General features: G+C 31.4%; 1 protein-coding gene across 1 annotated transcript; it reads left to right on the plus strand.

Moving 5' to 3' along the window:
* The first annotated feature begins 14,368 nt into the window (after window positions 1–14,368).
* On the plus strand, window positions 14,369–16,539 carry LOC126749177 (uncharacterized). The gene is made up of 2 exons (XM_050458855.1): window positions 14,369–14,519; window positions 15,956–16,539. Exons 1-2 carry the CDS (start codon window positions 14,375–14,377, stop codon window positions 16,537–16,539), a joined length of 729 nt encoding a protein of 242 aa, XP_050314812.1. The 5' UTR covers window positions 14,369–14,374.
* The last annotated feature ends 60 nt before the right edge of the window (window positions 16,540–16,599 follow it).

Below are 16,599 nucleotides of genomic sequence, written 5' to 3' on the forward strand. Positions count from 1 at the left end.
ATTCATTACTGGCAATTTAGATAATGATGACTTAGAGACTATAAACCAACACATGCAAATCTTGAAAAGTAATCAGATTAATTCCATGCATAAGATTAACGAACTAAGTTCATTCGCCGGTCATATAACTGCTAGATTCCAGGAAAATGTAAATATAGTAAATAAAAATTCAGAGAAACTTAAAGCTAATATAGATGTTTTAAACGACACCATTAGACTTTTAGTTGAAATGCAAAATCAAATTCTGCAAATTAAAAATGTGCACTCTTATTTAGAAAAATTATTACGCACGTTAACTTTTGCCCATTTAGAAAGCCTAGATCTTGAAATTTTAAATACTAAAGAAATACATGAAATTTGGAAGTATTTGGAAGTTCAATATCCTAAAAATTTATTATGGCCGATAAGACATATTACAGAACTGACATTAATTTGTAAAACTGGATTAATTTTATCCGATGACATGGCAATTCTAGTGATTAAGATCCCCATTTTTGGAACAAAAACATGTAACCTACAAATTGTATACCCCATTCCTTCCTCAAATGACACTATTTTAGTGAGCCCTAGTAAGTTCTATTGTAACAATTTATGGTATAAAAAGTGTTTAGAGATTAATACGAATTGGATATGTATGGATCCAATTGTTAATGGTTGTAATTTGTTAACAGACTGTACATTTGCAAAGATAAACAACAACTATCAAGTTCACACGTTAACCTATAATAAAGCTCTATTATTTTGTACAAAATCCCCTGAAACTATTTTTGAAAATTGTTTTCAGTTTGTTAAATATAATTTAACGGGATGTTCACATATTCAAAGCCAATGTAATGTAATAATAGGTCAGCATAAGTATTCACTACAATCGAATAATTTGAGCATTAAAAATGTTGAAATTGAAAATTCTGTTTTAGATTCAAATGTTCATTTAAATTTACAACTTAAGCATTTAATGTATCCTGAAAAAATTCAGGAAGATCTTAGGGAACCAATTGTATTTAAAGACTCTGTTCCAGAAAAAAGCCATGTAATTAGCACTTCTGTTTTATTCCTAATTCTTGTAATAGTTATTATAGTTATAACTTATTTGTGGCAAAGAAAACATAAGGCGATTCCTCTGAAGACCCTCCAGGACATTATCAACGAGGACGTTGAAGAATCTTAAGGGAGGAGGAGTTATGTGCATGAACCGATTCCAATAAGTGTGCATATAAGCATTTATTCGTAGAATAAGCAGAATAGGCATTTATTATTTTACATCGTTTCTAGGTGGTTTTTAGATTTTATAAGATTAGTTCTAGCATAGAATTTGAACTATAATGTTATAATTATTAAGTTTAGTTAAATAAAACTTTTTTTAAAAAGCATACTGCTGGTTTGAGTTTATAATTCGCGACACTCGTGAGCGTCATCGGCTGCAGTCGGTTGAGGAATCACAGAGCGAATGTACCAGTACCACCGACCTTCGTATATTCTATCAGAATGCCAGGGGACTTCGTTCAAAAACTAAGTTGTTTTTTAACGCGGTTGTATCGACGGACTTCGATGTTATTGCGATATCGGAGTCTTGGCTGAATGATGGCATTTTTTCGTCAGAACTATTTCCAAATGAATATTCGGTATACCGCTGTGATCGTAACTATGCAGAGATGAGAGAGAAGAGGGGTGGCGGCGTTATTTTAGCCGTGAAGCAAACATTTTCGGTCATTAACTTAAATTTAAAGCTACCTCAAAATCTTATTAATATGGTCGAGATTGTAGGAACTAAGTTGATTCTTGGGTTTTCTGTCTTGTTTATTATTTTATTATATATACCGCCCGGACTCAACTCCCAGGTATATGAAGATATTTTTGAATATTTATCTACTTTAACCTATTTATATAATCAAAGAGTACTTGTTTTGGGTGACTTTAATATCCCCGAGTTTACTTCTTATTCAGTTAATTCTGCCTCATCCAGTAGACTAAGTCAGTTTATTGACCTCTTGGAATTTTTCGACTGGCATCATATTAATTCTATTAGGAATTCTCAAGGTAGGATATTGGATCTTGTCATCTCGTCTGATTCTGAGCTTTGCACAGTGGAGGGTTGCTCTGATTCTTTGGTGGAGGAGGAAGCAGTTCATCCATCTTTACTCATAAGAATTAATGACGTCAAGAGCAAGAAATGTAATACTTGTAAAGTAGAAAATATTTTCTATAATTTTAAGAGAGCTGATCTTAGAGTTTTATATGATAGCTTCCTCGGAATTGATTGAAGTGATTTGGGAGTCGCTGGGGATATCAATAATGCCCTGGAGCTCTTTTATCAAAAAATTTATTCCTCTCTTAATGATCTTGTTCCAAAAACTGTAAAACGAACACGAACCTATCCGACATGGTTTACCGCAGAGATAATGAAATCCCTAAAAGAAAAACATAACAAGTGGAAAAAATGTAAACGTTTTGGTCATCTTCAAGATTTAGCCAGATTTAAAGAATTACGTTCTAAGATTAAAAGAGATATTGATCTGTCTTATAAGCAATATTGTAGAGGGCTTGAAGATGAGTTAAAATTAAAACCTCATAATTTTTGGAAGTTAATTCAGGACTCAAAAGAAAATAGCTCGTTACCACAATCTATGTTTGATCAGAGAAGAGAGCTGTTAAGTAGCCCTCAGGGTATTGCCAATGCATTTGCCGATTACTTCCAGAGTTCTTACACTACTGGTGAATCGCCGCAAAATAATGTTGACATAACTCAAAAGCCTTATGTACAGTCCATAATTTTGTCTGATTTCACTGAAAATTATGTTTTACTGGCCTTAAAGACTATCAAGACAAAATCAATAGTTGGCCCTGATAAAATACCAGCTTTTCTCTTATATGATTGTGCTTGTATTTTTGCTAAACCGTTAACAGTTCTCTTTAATCTGGCTCTAAAACAATAATGTTTCCCGAACCTCTGGAAGTCATCAAAGATAATTCCAGTACACAAAAAAAATTATAAAAATCTCATCGAGAACTATCGGCCAATTACAATAATCAACAACTTTTCTAAATGTTTTGAACGTGTTCTTCATTCGGCCTTATTTCCTTCAATGAGGGGTCTTATAGATCATCGTCAACATGGATTTATGAAAGGTAGATCTACCACCACAAACTTAGTTTGTCTTACAGAACATATATCTGAGTCAATAAATGCCAGGTCACAGGTTGACGTTATTTATACAGACTTCTCGAAGGCTTTTGACCGTCTGGATCATGGTATTCTTCTAAATAATCTTGACCAAAACTACAGTTTTTCTTCTCACCTAATACACTTTTTTAGCTCTTATCTTACGCGTCGTCTTCAGCACGTGGAATGTTATGGCCGTAGTTCGGCTCAGATAGTTGCAACGTCTGGAGTTCCACAGGGCTCCATATTGGGGCCGCTCTTCTTTAACACATTTATTAATAGTATATCGGAACAGCTCACTGTAAATAGTTTGTTATATGCGGATGATACAAAATTGTATTATGGCATCAATAGTATCTTAGATTGTATGGAATTGCAAAATAATATTAATCTCCTCAATGCATGGTGCAAAAATAACAATCTTCCTCTTAATGCTGCCAAGTGTAAAGTTGTTTCTTACTCTTTGAAGAAAAACCTGATTATGTATGACTATACTATCGACAGTGAGACTGTCCCGAGATCAACGGAGTTCAAGGATTTGGGGGTGACATTCGACAGCACTCTTTCCTTTCAGCCACACATTCAGGACATTGTTAATCGGAGCTACAGAATGCTGGGTTTTGTCTTTAGGAACGCACATAGCTTTAATAATATCTTTAGTCTTAAAATTTTGTATTTTTCTTATGTGAGATCAATACTGGAATATGCTTCTTCTCTGTGGTCACCATTTTATATGAATCATATACATGAACTAGAAAATGTTCAGCGTAAATTCTTAAAGTTCCTTTCATATAAATGTGACGGAGTGTACCCAGAAATTGGTTTTTCACATCAACGCCTACTAGAAAGGTACTCCTTTAGTAGTCTTGAGAAGAGGCGAAAATCTGCTGATCTGAAATTTTTATTTAAACTTCTTAATAATAAAATTGATTCGCCAGACTTATTAGAAATTCTGACACATTTTACCTATCTAGACCTAGAACGAATATTTGTAAATATTCTCCAATGCGTAGAGCATGTGGCACTTTTAATTCTGTTCAGGATAAATGTGACATATTCAACTTCAGTTTGTCCGAAATTAAAAGAGTACGCTTTTCCTAGATAGTAGACATAAACAAAATTATTTTTTATTCAAGTATTGTATAATATTGTAGGAAACTATTGCTATTAATAATGTATTCTTTTTTTTTCTCTAGTTTTGGATTGTAATTTGTATAATATTGTATTTTTTTCCCCCACTCAATAATTGGAATTTTTTCTGTGGAGTGGTGTAATTAAAATAACATAAAATAAAATAAAATATTTATATTTAGAAAAATATTTAAAAAATAAATAAAAAACATCTATTCATGTAATTGATTTTAGTTATTCTCAAGTCGAAAAATTGTAAATGATCATTTCCGCAGCAAATTTTTTGTCATTCTATGATCATAGGGGATATTTGAAGATAAAAATGTAATTTTCTCTCTAATAGTAGATTTCAGCTAAACGAAATTTGAACCGAGACATTTCCATAATTTTGAAAGGTTTTTAAAAGTGTTAATGTATCTCATTATCAAATTTTGATAATTTAACAGTAGTTAAATTAGAATATACTTCTGGTTCTGTAGCTTGGGCAATTGTTATTTATAATGATTTAAGATTAGAGATATTTATATGGAGGGTCCATTTCTGTTTCAATACCAAATTTAAAGTCACCATTAAAAACTGGCCGTTTGGATGAGCTAAGAAATAGGGTTGATACAATTGATAATAAGATGATGTCAACTCCCTTAAGTTTTAACACGAAACCTTTAAGTTACCTACCAACTAGTAGCAGTAAAAACTTAAAAACTGAGTTCGTGAAGCCCGTCGAACAATTACTGCAGCTTGCACAAGAGAAATCTTTCGGTGATACGAAGCTTGCGTGAAAGCTGATAAAGCTCATTTTGAGCATTTCATTTTAAAATAGATTTAAATTTTATAAAACAGAATAATATGAGGCAATATTGTATAATAAATAAATTGAATTTAAAAAGAAACTTGCTATTTTAAATTTTGCAACAGAAACATTTATTTTTAATTTGTAAGATTCCTTACGTTACGTAACAAATGATTTTTTGAAATTGAATTAACAGTTTTAGAAGCAGTCCAAACATTATAAGAAATAATGTTGGTGCCATAGAGCATAGAAACATGAGGATTGTCCCACAACCCTTCAAACCGTTACCTATCAAAAATCAAGATTTATAAAATACGAGTAAAATTAGAAAACATGATCTGTTATTGCTCGATACTTAGCAATTAGTTAGAGCTCTTATTAGTAGGATAAAACGATTGTGAAAAAAGTAATATTCTTCTTGGTTTAATCTTCGAGCCTAGTGGATTACGATTCGAAAATATGTACGTATTCTCCAAAATTCTATATCAAATATCCTAAATATGAATTATTGCATAATGTTATGAAAGAAGTGGAAGGAATCGGATATTTTAAAAAATTGATGATATAATCAGTCCCTCAGTTGCTGACAAAAATTCTACTATAATATTGGATGGCATAGCCTGTGATAAGCAATATAAAATTAGACCATATTTTTTTTATGGGTCGTCATAGAAATGTTGATTGATTCTATTTATGTCAGACTCGCCACGTTCCCAATCATTTAATAAGATTTAATGCTAATCTATTAGTGTTACTTAAACAAGATAAAATAAATTTAAGACATATTTATAATGAGTACGTTAATAATGATATGGAGTTTGACATGAGTTATATACCCATTGTATAGTTATTTTTACTGTTTAAGTATATTATTGTTATCTTTAGCTTAGGTTATCATTTATTTTATATTATAACTTTTGTTTATGCTTTTTATGAGTTAGTTAGAGCTTGGCTATTAAAGAAAAACTTACGTATTGTACTTAAGTATTTTATATATTTAATTAAAAGTTTTTTTAAAAACAAAATTTCGTGAAACCGATTTTAAATTCATGTTTAAAAACATATGCTCTAAAATAATGGATTCTTGTTTATTTTTATATAGGAGCGTCTGCGACTATATTATGCACGCGACCTCGGGTCCGAAAAATCGTGTTTTTTGGGAAATAAAAATTAATATCTTTGGCTGTATGGCTAGCGAAACGATGAAATTTGGCATAGGGCCTCTCAATACATTGAGAATGATGGATCCGTAAACAATTTTTTTTTCCGGTACCACCAAACGGAGCGGTACTGTCTCAAAGTCAAAAATTCGTAAAAAAATGGGTCAAATTCCTTCCGGGTGCGAGAACTCAAATAAAAAGCTTTTAAAATTTTTTGAAATTATTGATTTTTAAGGTTAGCCGAGTACCATAACTCTTTTAGTATTGGTGCGATTTGGTTGAAATTTGGTACTTAGTACCTATTTCCGATAAGATTAATAAATTTTGACAGATATTTGACATTTGACTTCCAGGTCACGTGACTATTGTAACTTTTTTGCTATTGGTCTGATTGGGTTCAAATTTGGTATTTGGGCTTTATTGAGGATGAAATTACTATTTGTGACAGATATTTGACATACTATATTTTAAAGTCACGTGACTTTCATAATTTTTTGCTATTGATCCGATTGGGTTGAAATTTGGTATTTGGGATTTATTTAGGAGACAATTAATAAATTTTGACAGATATTTGACATATTATATTTTAAAGTCACGTGACTTCCATAACTTATTCGCTATTGATCCGATTGTGTTGAAATTTAGTATTTGGGCTTTATTTAGGATGCAAGTAATAAATTTTGACAGAAATTTGATATATTGAATTTTAAAGTCACGTGACTTCCATAACTCATTTGCTATTGATCCGATTGGGTTGAAATTTGGTATTTGAAGTTTTATTAGGATGCAATTATTGACTTTTTACAAATTTTTAAAATATTGCGTTTTTCAGTCACGTGACTATCAAAATTTCTTTCCTATTCGCCCGATTTGATTGAAATTTGGTATTAGATGATAGGTATATATTTATAGATAATATTTTGTATAATCCTATTCCTTTTATCTTAACTATTTAAATTTATTCTTAAATTTGCCTTTAAAAAAAATTTTAAAATCATCGGTTCTAATACATAGGCTTTAAAGGGAACTTATCTTCTTTCATAATATTGTAGCATTATTATAGATTTTGAAAAATTTTGTCATAAAGCTTTTTCATTACTTTTTGAATGGTCTTTAGCCAGAAAAAAAAAATTTGGAATTTGGAGGATGCTTTGAAAAAATTTTCATTTTGGGCCGGATTTTGTTCGAAAAACGATAAATGCAAATAAATAAGTTTTCTGTTCATTTTAGAGTCAAATCGATAATAACCTTTTTGAAAGGTATCTTGAAGTAGTGCAAGATAGAAAAATAAAAAATTGAAATTTTTCCATAGGGCTCTTGATAATTCGATATTTATGAAATAGTTTATTACAATTTTCTCCGAATCTGTGATAGCTATAATCAATTAGTTTTAACATTGGAATACCTCGTAATATTCCCTAGAACTTTTGTTTAAGACAAAAAGTTGTCAGAGTTATAGTTCATTTAGAAAAAAATAAAAACCATTTTTTCACAATTTTTCATGGCTATACATACATACCCCTTTAGATTTTTGACAAAAAAAAATATTTTTTTTTCTTGGGTTTTTTTTAGTGGAAATCGCCAACTTAGGGCTTACATTATAATTTGTCAGTTATCATTTTAAGAAAAAAAAATGCTACCGTGGGAAAAAATGAGTTTTCTTTTATTTTTTTTCACATTTTTACTAATATCTCGACTTCTATAGCTTCGATTCAATTCGTTGATTATGGCACTCGTATAAATCGTGGAAAATTTTGTCATACAGCTTTTTTATTAGTTTTTAAATGGTTTTTAACCAGAAAAAATAAATTTTTAATTCGGAGCATATTTTGAAAAAATGCTCATTTTGACCGGATTTTGCTTCAAAATCGAAAAATGCAAAGATATCGGTTTTCCGTTTATTTTAGAGTCAAATCGGTAATAACCTTTTTCAAAGGTACTCTGAAGTAGTACAGGATAGAAAAATAAAAAGGTAAAATTTTTCCATAGGGCTCATGATAATTCGATATTTATGTTTCATGGTTTTTCTTTATTTTCTCCGATTTTATGATAGCTACAACCGATTCGATTTAACTTACGGATACCTCGTAATATTCCTCATAACTTTTATAAAAAACAAAATGTTGTTAGTCTTGATAGTTTATTTAAAAAAAAATAAAAACCGTTTTTTCGAATTTTTTTACCCCTTTCGATTTTGGAGCAAAAAAAATAATTTTTTTCTTGGTCTTTGATCACTCAGGATCTTTAGTTCAAGGTTCACATTGAAATTTGCCTGTAACCAATTTTGGAAAAAAAGGATAGTACAGTGGGAAAAAAAATTTTTTTTTGTTTTTTTCATACTTTTACTAATATATCGGATTCTAAAGCTTTGATTCAATTTATTAAAGGCTTTTTTTAATCCTTATTCTGTTCCTGTTAAATCTTTTCATATTTTATTACAATTACTTTTCAAAATAAAAAAGAAAAATTAAAACAAATCGACGTAAAATCCCGTTTGTTCTATTTCAATAAATAGACCCTTATGGGAACGTCTCTCAGAATTTGGTATTTATGGTTTATTTAGGATACAAGTAATGAATTATGACAGATAACTGACATTTGAGTTTCAGCCTAGGTCATGTGACTACCGTAACTTTTTTGCTATCGATCCGATTTAGTTGAACTTTGTAATTTGATTTAATGAGTTTTTAGGCTTTATATTTATAAAACCTCTTTATTAGCAATAAATGTTTTTAGTCAAACATGTTATGTTTTTTTTTTAACTAAATGTAAAGTCATGATGTCATTTAGTCAATGTTATTTAGTAGCTATATTGCGTTTGACAGTGCGATGGTCGCCACGAATCTCAAATACCATTGAAAGCAAAAATGGTTAACATCAACTAATATTATAATATTAATATTAAATATTACAATAATAATATTAAATATTATAACATTAATATTATATACAAAAACCCAGAAACCTATTCGTCAAATCCTAAAATGAACATAATAAAATAACCCAAACCTACCAAAAAAAAGTTCGTCAGCGACGACGACGCTTAAATGTCGCCGTTGCGAATTGCTCCATTAAATCATCGCTACATAGAAGCACCTTAAAACTACAAGGACAAAGTTAACCGTGTTTTAGACAAATAAACGTATATGGAGCGGTATTCGGGGTAACCAGCGTAAATAAACATTCATTTTAGATTCCGTTTTGTATAAGCGTTATAAGATTTCTCTCGAAAATTTTTTAAGGTTTATTTTGTGCTTATTTTGAGGAATATTCATTATTTCGACGTTCTATAATCGGTTTTAGTTATAAGTTTGTTTCTGTTCGTTTTTAGGTCAGTGATTTGGAGGCATAAGCAGTTAAGTTTTATTGTTGTGGCGATTGCCTTTCTCAAAGGCCTAAACCAAGCAAGCAATAGAGTTTGCTCATTGTATGCTATAGATTATGTTTTCTCCAGTTTCAATTTAAAAAATCAAGGTAAGTTTTTTCATAATTTATGTATATTATAAACATGATATTTTTTATATAATAAATATGGGAAGGTGAAAAATACAGCAGAACACTGAGTGGTAATTAGGGTTAATGATGTAAACATTAATTTTATATTCTTTTTTTACATAGTAAGAGTTTTAAAATATCCTTTGGAACTTCTTAATGTTTCTTTTGTGTTAATTTTAAGGATCACTCATCGTTGTATAAACCGTTTATAGCTATACATTAATTTTCTATTGTTTATAGGTTCGCGATCTGAAGCAATAATTATTATTAGACTTATTAGACCTGTACTCGCTCTGCTGTAGTAATAGACCAAGCAAGCAAAGTTTCTGAACATATTTGACTCATTGCATCCTATAGTATTGGTACATAGTTCCATTCTACAAAATCAAAGGTAAGTTTTATCTAACTTTATGCATTATCAATATTGTGACATTTAACAGTTTTAAAATCCATTCTCTTTATAAATGTGTATTTACAGATTAAAACGATATGCATGCTGTAAGACTATGCATTCTATAAGTATACCAATCAGAGGTTTAAATTGATGTTGAGATGCATAAAGTATAAAGAAATTTATTCTGTGAACAAAAACAAAATGAGAAAAATGTATATAAAAATAAGTTCTTTTTAGTCAAGTGGTGTTTTTAAAAGTACTTTATAGAAACTTTCAAGGTTCTTCTAGAGCAAAAATTAAACCTAATAATTGTTCCTGATCTGCTTGCATTTAACTAAAATTATTTTACAAGTAATGCATTGTGTACTCTAAGTTTATTTTAAATATGTAAAGTATTTATTATGACAATTATTATGCCAATTTATATAACACCTAATAATTTTTTTCTTTTCAAGATAAATAAATGAAATTTAGTATAGCGATAAAATAGTTATAAGAGCATCTGTTGACATATTCTATTGTTTTTCCTCACTTTCGGTTTAACAGGAAGTGACATGCATTGAAAGTTTTAATTTTTAATTAAGTAATCACGAAAAAATAATTTTTATGCATTTTATGACTTAAGTTTTTTACCCGCCTATTTAAAATGTCCAAACCATTAAATTTGGCATTTACTTTATTTTTTTAAATAGCATATTATTGGGAACAACCACTTTACCACTTTTGAAAGGCGGTTTCTTTTTCCCAATAATTTGATATGATTATTTTTTAAATCGGTGGTTAAAACTATTTTTCCGTGATGGCTTAATTAAAACTTAAGATTTTCAACGCGTTCACGGCACCATATTTTAAACTTTTAAAAAAAATATTTTTCCTATGAGTATCCAACAAAAAGTAGCAAAAACCAGTATCATTGTTTTCAGAATATTATTTTATATCGAAATACATAATAATATACTTATAACTACTCTTATAATAATTTCATTTATATACCAAATTTCATTTGTTAATCTTAATAATCCTAAAGAGTAAAATAGTTATTAAGTGTTTCCTTTTTTCTGTGTCACCCGGTATATATATCCAGTTATAATTATATTTATATAAAAATAATGTAATATATATATATCTATAGTTTTTATTATAAATGTACTATATATTCATTACAGGAAACCAAACAATCAAAAATTTAATTTAATAGGACCTTAGGACCGATACCTCAATTAACCTTAATATTATTTACATCCTTCGGAGTTCTAATAAACTATACTTGTAGGTAGGATGTTAGCTACATATAAAAAGTAGAGCAGTAATGAAATTGAGGCAGAAGATTTGATTTCAATATTGTGAATATTGGAAAAAGATAGAGAACTTATGACAAAAAAATGTTTACAATTGTTCTGTATTTTAGAATTATTCTTAATTAATTATTATTCATTATTAATTGTAAAGTCTAGATTCTTTATTTCATTCATCTAAATTTTTAATATCTTGATTGCATTATAAAGTGATTTAATTTCGATTTAACATTAGTAGGTTTATTTCTGCCATTTAAAATTCCATCCACAAATGTAGTAAATTCCTATAAGTTATATATAACAATTCTAAATAAGGCCTAAAATCTAAAATAAAAAAGTCTTTAAATTCTTATAGAACATATGCATATAACTACGTTTTAGATGGGTGATATAGATTGTTCTATAATATTTTCTTGCTGGACAACTTTTCAATAAATAATCTATTAAAATTACTGGTTAAATTGTCAATTTCTAAAAAATGTAGCCAGGATTGTCGTTAAAGTATACTTAATAAATTTTTCAGATGCCAAACATGAGTAAAAAGTCCGTTAAGACGAAAAACATCCAGAAAAAAATATATTTATCCAAAAAGTTGGAAAATACAGAAAACGGTAACAAAGAGAAAAATTTACAAAATACTAGTAAACAAGGACATGTGCAACACAAGTTGCCCATAAACAAGATCGCAGAGGATAGTACAAGTAAGGTAAAATTCAATGAAGTTGTAATAGAGTCTAATAAGCGAAAGTCATTGACGGTTATTGACAACAATGAAGTATTGTCATCAAAAACTGTTAATCATAAAAAACAAAAAGTTATTGATTCTTTTCAAAAGTTATCCCATACAGGTGAAATTCAGAATAGTGACAAAATGCAGAGAACACACAAGACACTACAATCAATCATCCAACCAAGTTTGAACTAGCATTCAGAGAAGGCCCCACCATTGTTTGCAGTTGTTGTATGCGATTATGGTTTTCCATTTCATGTAGAAAAATAGATCTACAAATGCTGGAAAACAAATTTGAAAACCAATTCACTACACAAATTTGTAATGATGGGGTTTTCTTCTGCAACTCTTGCTCATACAATATTTATAAAGGACAATTGCCAAAGTTCTGGTCCGGCAATCATAATATTTTTCACCCTATACCAGTTGAGCTAAAAGATCTGACTATCCTTGAAGAAAGGATGGTGTCGGCCAGGTTACCTTTCATGCAGATCCGACAGGTAGGATATGCACGACAGTGTTACATAACTGGCCAAATAGTCAATGTCCCTATAAATATAGATACTTCGACCAAATTATTGCCTAGAAATATAGAGGAGACACAAACTATTCAAGTTAAGCTCAAGAGAAAAATGAACTATAAAAATGATTATCTTCTGGAAACCATACGGCCCGCAATTGTTCTAAGAGCAGCAAGATTTTTGTGTCAACAACCTCTTTACATACAAGAAGGCATAAAGCAATCAGATGATTGGGAAAAAATATTAATGGCTACTTAAGATCTCAAGGTGAATTCTCTAAACAGATCTTAAATGAAGGCTCAAAAGTGGTGGACGTGGAACCCAAAACAGTTGCTAATGAAAATTTTGAAGAATTTTTCGATAATGCGTTTTTCGAAACAATGGAAGTGCCCCTAGAATCTAAGAATGACAATAAAAATATTCAAGCAGAATCTCCAATTGAAAAAAACAACATATACAATTTAGATGAATTCTTAGATTAAGAAGAAGAGTCTTTAAATCTTGGGGGCCAAGAAACTTTGCTTGACAAATGTAACCTAGAAAATATCTGTTTTGCCCCAGGAAAAGGTAAAACGCCAATACATTTGATGCTGGACCAGTTTAGCGATGAACTCTCATTTCCTACACTTTTCTGTGGACATGCTAAGCAATTTCTTACAAAATTCTCCTATTCTGACCAGACAAAAATACAACTCCAGCACAAAGACAGGCGATTTGCAAGGACAGACTATCTGTTGTATACATTTAAAAAACGTCAACTAATCCAATTATCCAGTGCAATTGCAACATGTCTCAGAAAAAAGAGGAATGAGGATGAAAAATATACAGCTGGACAAGTAAGACAAGCAAATTTTCTAGACCAGCTGATTCGAAGTGACATGGGATTCCATTTTCTTAGTAGAATTTCAGGTTCACCTGCTTATTGGAAGCACGAAAAGACAAAATTACTGTGTATGATTCGTCAATTTGGAATCCCAACACTGTTTTTTACCGTGTCAGCAGCCGAAACAGCATGGCCCGAATTAATCAAGGTATTAGCACAAGTTGTTGATCAAAAAGATGTTACTCTAGAGGAGGCCGCGAGTATGCCCTACTTAGAAAAACTCGCTTAATTAGAACAGATCCGATAACTTGTGCCAGATACTTTGATTATCGGTTCAAACTGCTATTCAAGCATATGAAGAGTCAAAATGGTCCCTTTAAACAAAATCCCATAGAGCATCATTATTAGCGCATAGAATTTCAACATCGTGGGTTTCCTCATGTTCACGGGTTATTGTGGTTATCCAATGCTCCAAAATTCCAAGAAACACCAGAAAGTTTCAAAGAGTGTGCCGAGTTCGCGAACAGGTATATTACCTGTAATAGTGATTTAGAAAGTGTCCGTGATATAATTCAGTTTAATACGCGTCATCATTCTAAATCGTGTCAAAAAGAAGTGCGGGGACACAAAGTTTGCAGGTATGGTGTCCCATACCTTCCAATGGATAAATCGGTAATTCTAACGCCAATAAAAATTGACAAAACCAAGGAAGCGGATTTACGTAAGGCCATGTCTGAAAAGTTTTTAGATTATCCAGATTTGTCATTCGAAAACTTTTTGGCTGACCTTGGTATGTACAGCACAACATATTTAAAACCTCTTTATTTTTAGAAAGGCTGTCAAAAGATGGATTTATTAACAATTTTAATGCTGAAATGTTCTCCATGATGAAGAGCAACATGGACATTCAATTAGTTTTTGAGCCATATGGTTGTTGCACCTACATAGTCAACTATATCAATAAGTCTCAAAGAGGTGTATCTGATATTTTAATGAAGACTATGGAAGAAATTAAAAAAGGTAATTTAGATGTTAAGGGCAAACTGAAATCTCTTGCAGCAGCTTTCTTAAATGCGAGCGAAGTTAGTGCCCAAGAAGCCGCCTACAGCGTGTTACAACTACCTATGCGTGACACCTGTACTTCCTATGTATACATCCATACAAATCCAATCAGGGAAAGGACAAAAATGTTGAAACCATTAGCACAACTTAAAGAAATGGACAATGACGATCCCAATATTTATTGTGATGGTCTTATAGAACACTATGAACAGCGGCCTGATGAGATGGAAAACATGTTTGGCTGAGTTTGCGGCCTATTATGATTTCTTTAAGAAACAAGCAGAAACAAAGGCTAATGGTTTACTCTTAAAAGATGGAAGTGGCGTTTTAGTTAAAAGGGGTCATGCTAAAATTTTAGCCTACCGTAGTTATAGACTTCAGCAAGACCCTCTTAACTATTATAGGGAACAAATAATGTTACACATCCCATGGAGGAATGAAGTGGATGAAGTTGAAAATGAGAACATTGATCAACAGACCATATACAAAGATCGATACCAAGAGATTGTTGCAAATCGACAAAAGTTCAATGACTTAGATGAACAGGTAATCGACGAAGCACTGAAACTTGCCGAAGACCGATCAAATCAATTAGACGATGGTGGATTCGGTGGAGAAATCGATGATGAGTTTATGCCTTATGGACTAGACAACCCCATTAATGATCCATTCAATCACATCATCGATAAGAAAGATGACGAAGCGCCACTAAAACATATCGCTTTCCCAACGCCTCATCAGATAAGCGATTCAGAGTATGAAGCCCTCATAAGCAAACTGAATCACAAGCAGTATCAGTTCCTTAATGTCGTGCAAGACAGTCTAATTGAAGGGGAAGCTTTCTACTGCACACTTGTGGTCCAGCAGGTACAGGCAAAAGTCACCTGATTACGGCAATAACCCAGTCTTTATTGCGCTATTTCAACTCAATACCGGGAAATAATCCTGAAAGTTTAAAAGTGTTACTTTGTGCGCCTACAGGTAAAGCGGCATTTAATATCGGAGGTATAACCTTAAATGCGGCATTATCGTTACCCGTCAGTCAGTATGGTGAACAACTAATTCCGTTACACCATGACACCGTTAATACTATTTATTGTAATTTGTGTGACTTAAAATTAATTATTGTAGATGAATATTCTATGGTTGGCGATTGTTTGACCATATTAACAGTAGATTGCAGCAAATCTTTAAATCTGACGCCATCTTTGGAAATATTTCAATAATTTTATGCGGTGATAATCGTCAATTACCCCCAGTAAGAGATATGTATATTTTTTGCCCAGTAAAAACAAATCCGTATAAAGAATTATGCGGAACGTATCTGTGGGATCATTTTAAATATTTTGAACTCTTAGAAATAATGAGACAGAGTGAAAATAAGTCTTTTGCAGTTGCCCTCAATAATATGGCGTTTGGTAAAATGACCGACGAAGATGTGCAATTGATCAAGTCCAGGGAAGTCGACAGTATTGACCAAATTCCTGAAGACACTATGCATTTACTTTCCACCAATGCAGAAGTAGATGCATTCAATGAAATGAAACTGTCTACATTTAAAACTGAGCGAGCCGTAAGACAAGCCAGAGACGTAATCAAAGGGAGTTGCTCAGAACGACAAAAAAAATTATTTCTGGAACACGCAAAAAGCTTAAAAAAGGGGGAGAGTTTTGGCCTAATGTTAAATTTAATATTGCAGGTAGATTCCAAATATATGATTTCAATAATTGTGGACACCAGTGATGGAATAGTCAATGGTACAACAGGCATCCTACATCAAATAGACTATGACCGAAATAAAATTCCATTCAGAGTATGGATGAAGTTTTTCGATTCCAAGTCAGGCCAGGAATGCCGCAAGAGAAACGAATCCCTTAAGAAGTCTATGGGTATGTTATACTCGAAAAAGCTGCAAGAGCTATTAAAGTTCAAAAAGGCAGCAATGTTTACGTTGAGCGTCTTCAGTTTCCTCTTGTAATCAGTGAAGGAATTACAATCCACAAGAGTCAAGGTGCCACCTACAAACAGGTGGCTGTTC

This window comes from Anthonomus grandis, chromosome 22 (assembly GCF_022605725.1).
Source record: "Anthonomus grandis grandis chromosome 22, icAntGran1.3, whole genome shotgun sequence".
Classification (NCBI taxonomy): domain Eukaryota; kingdom Metazoa; phylum Arthropoda; class Insecta; order Coleoptera; family Curculionidae; genus Anthonomus; species Anthonomus grandis.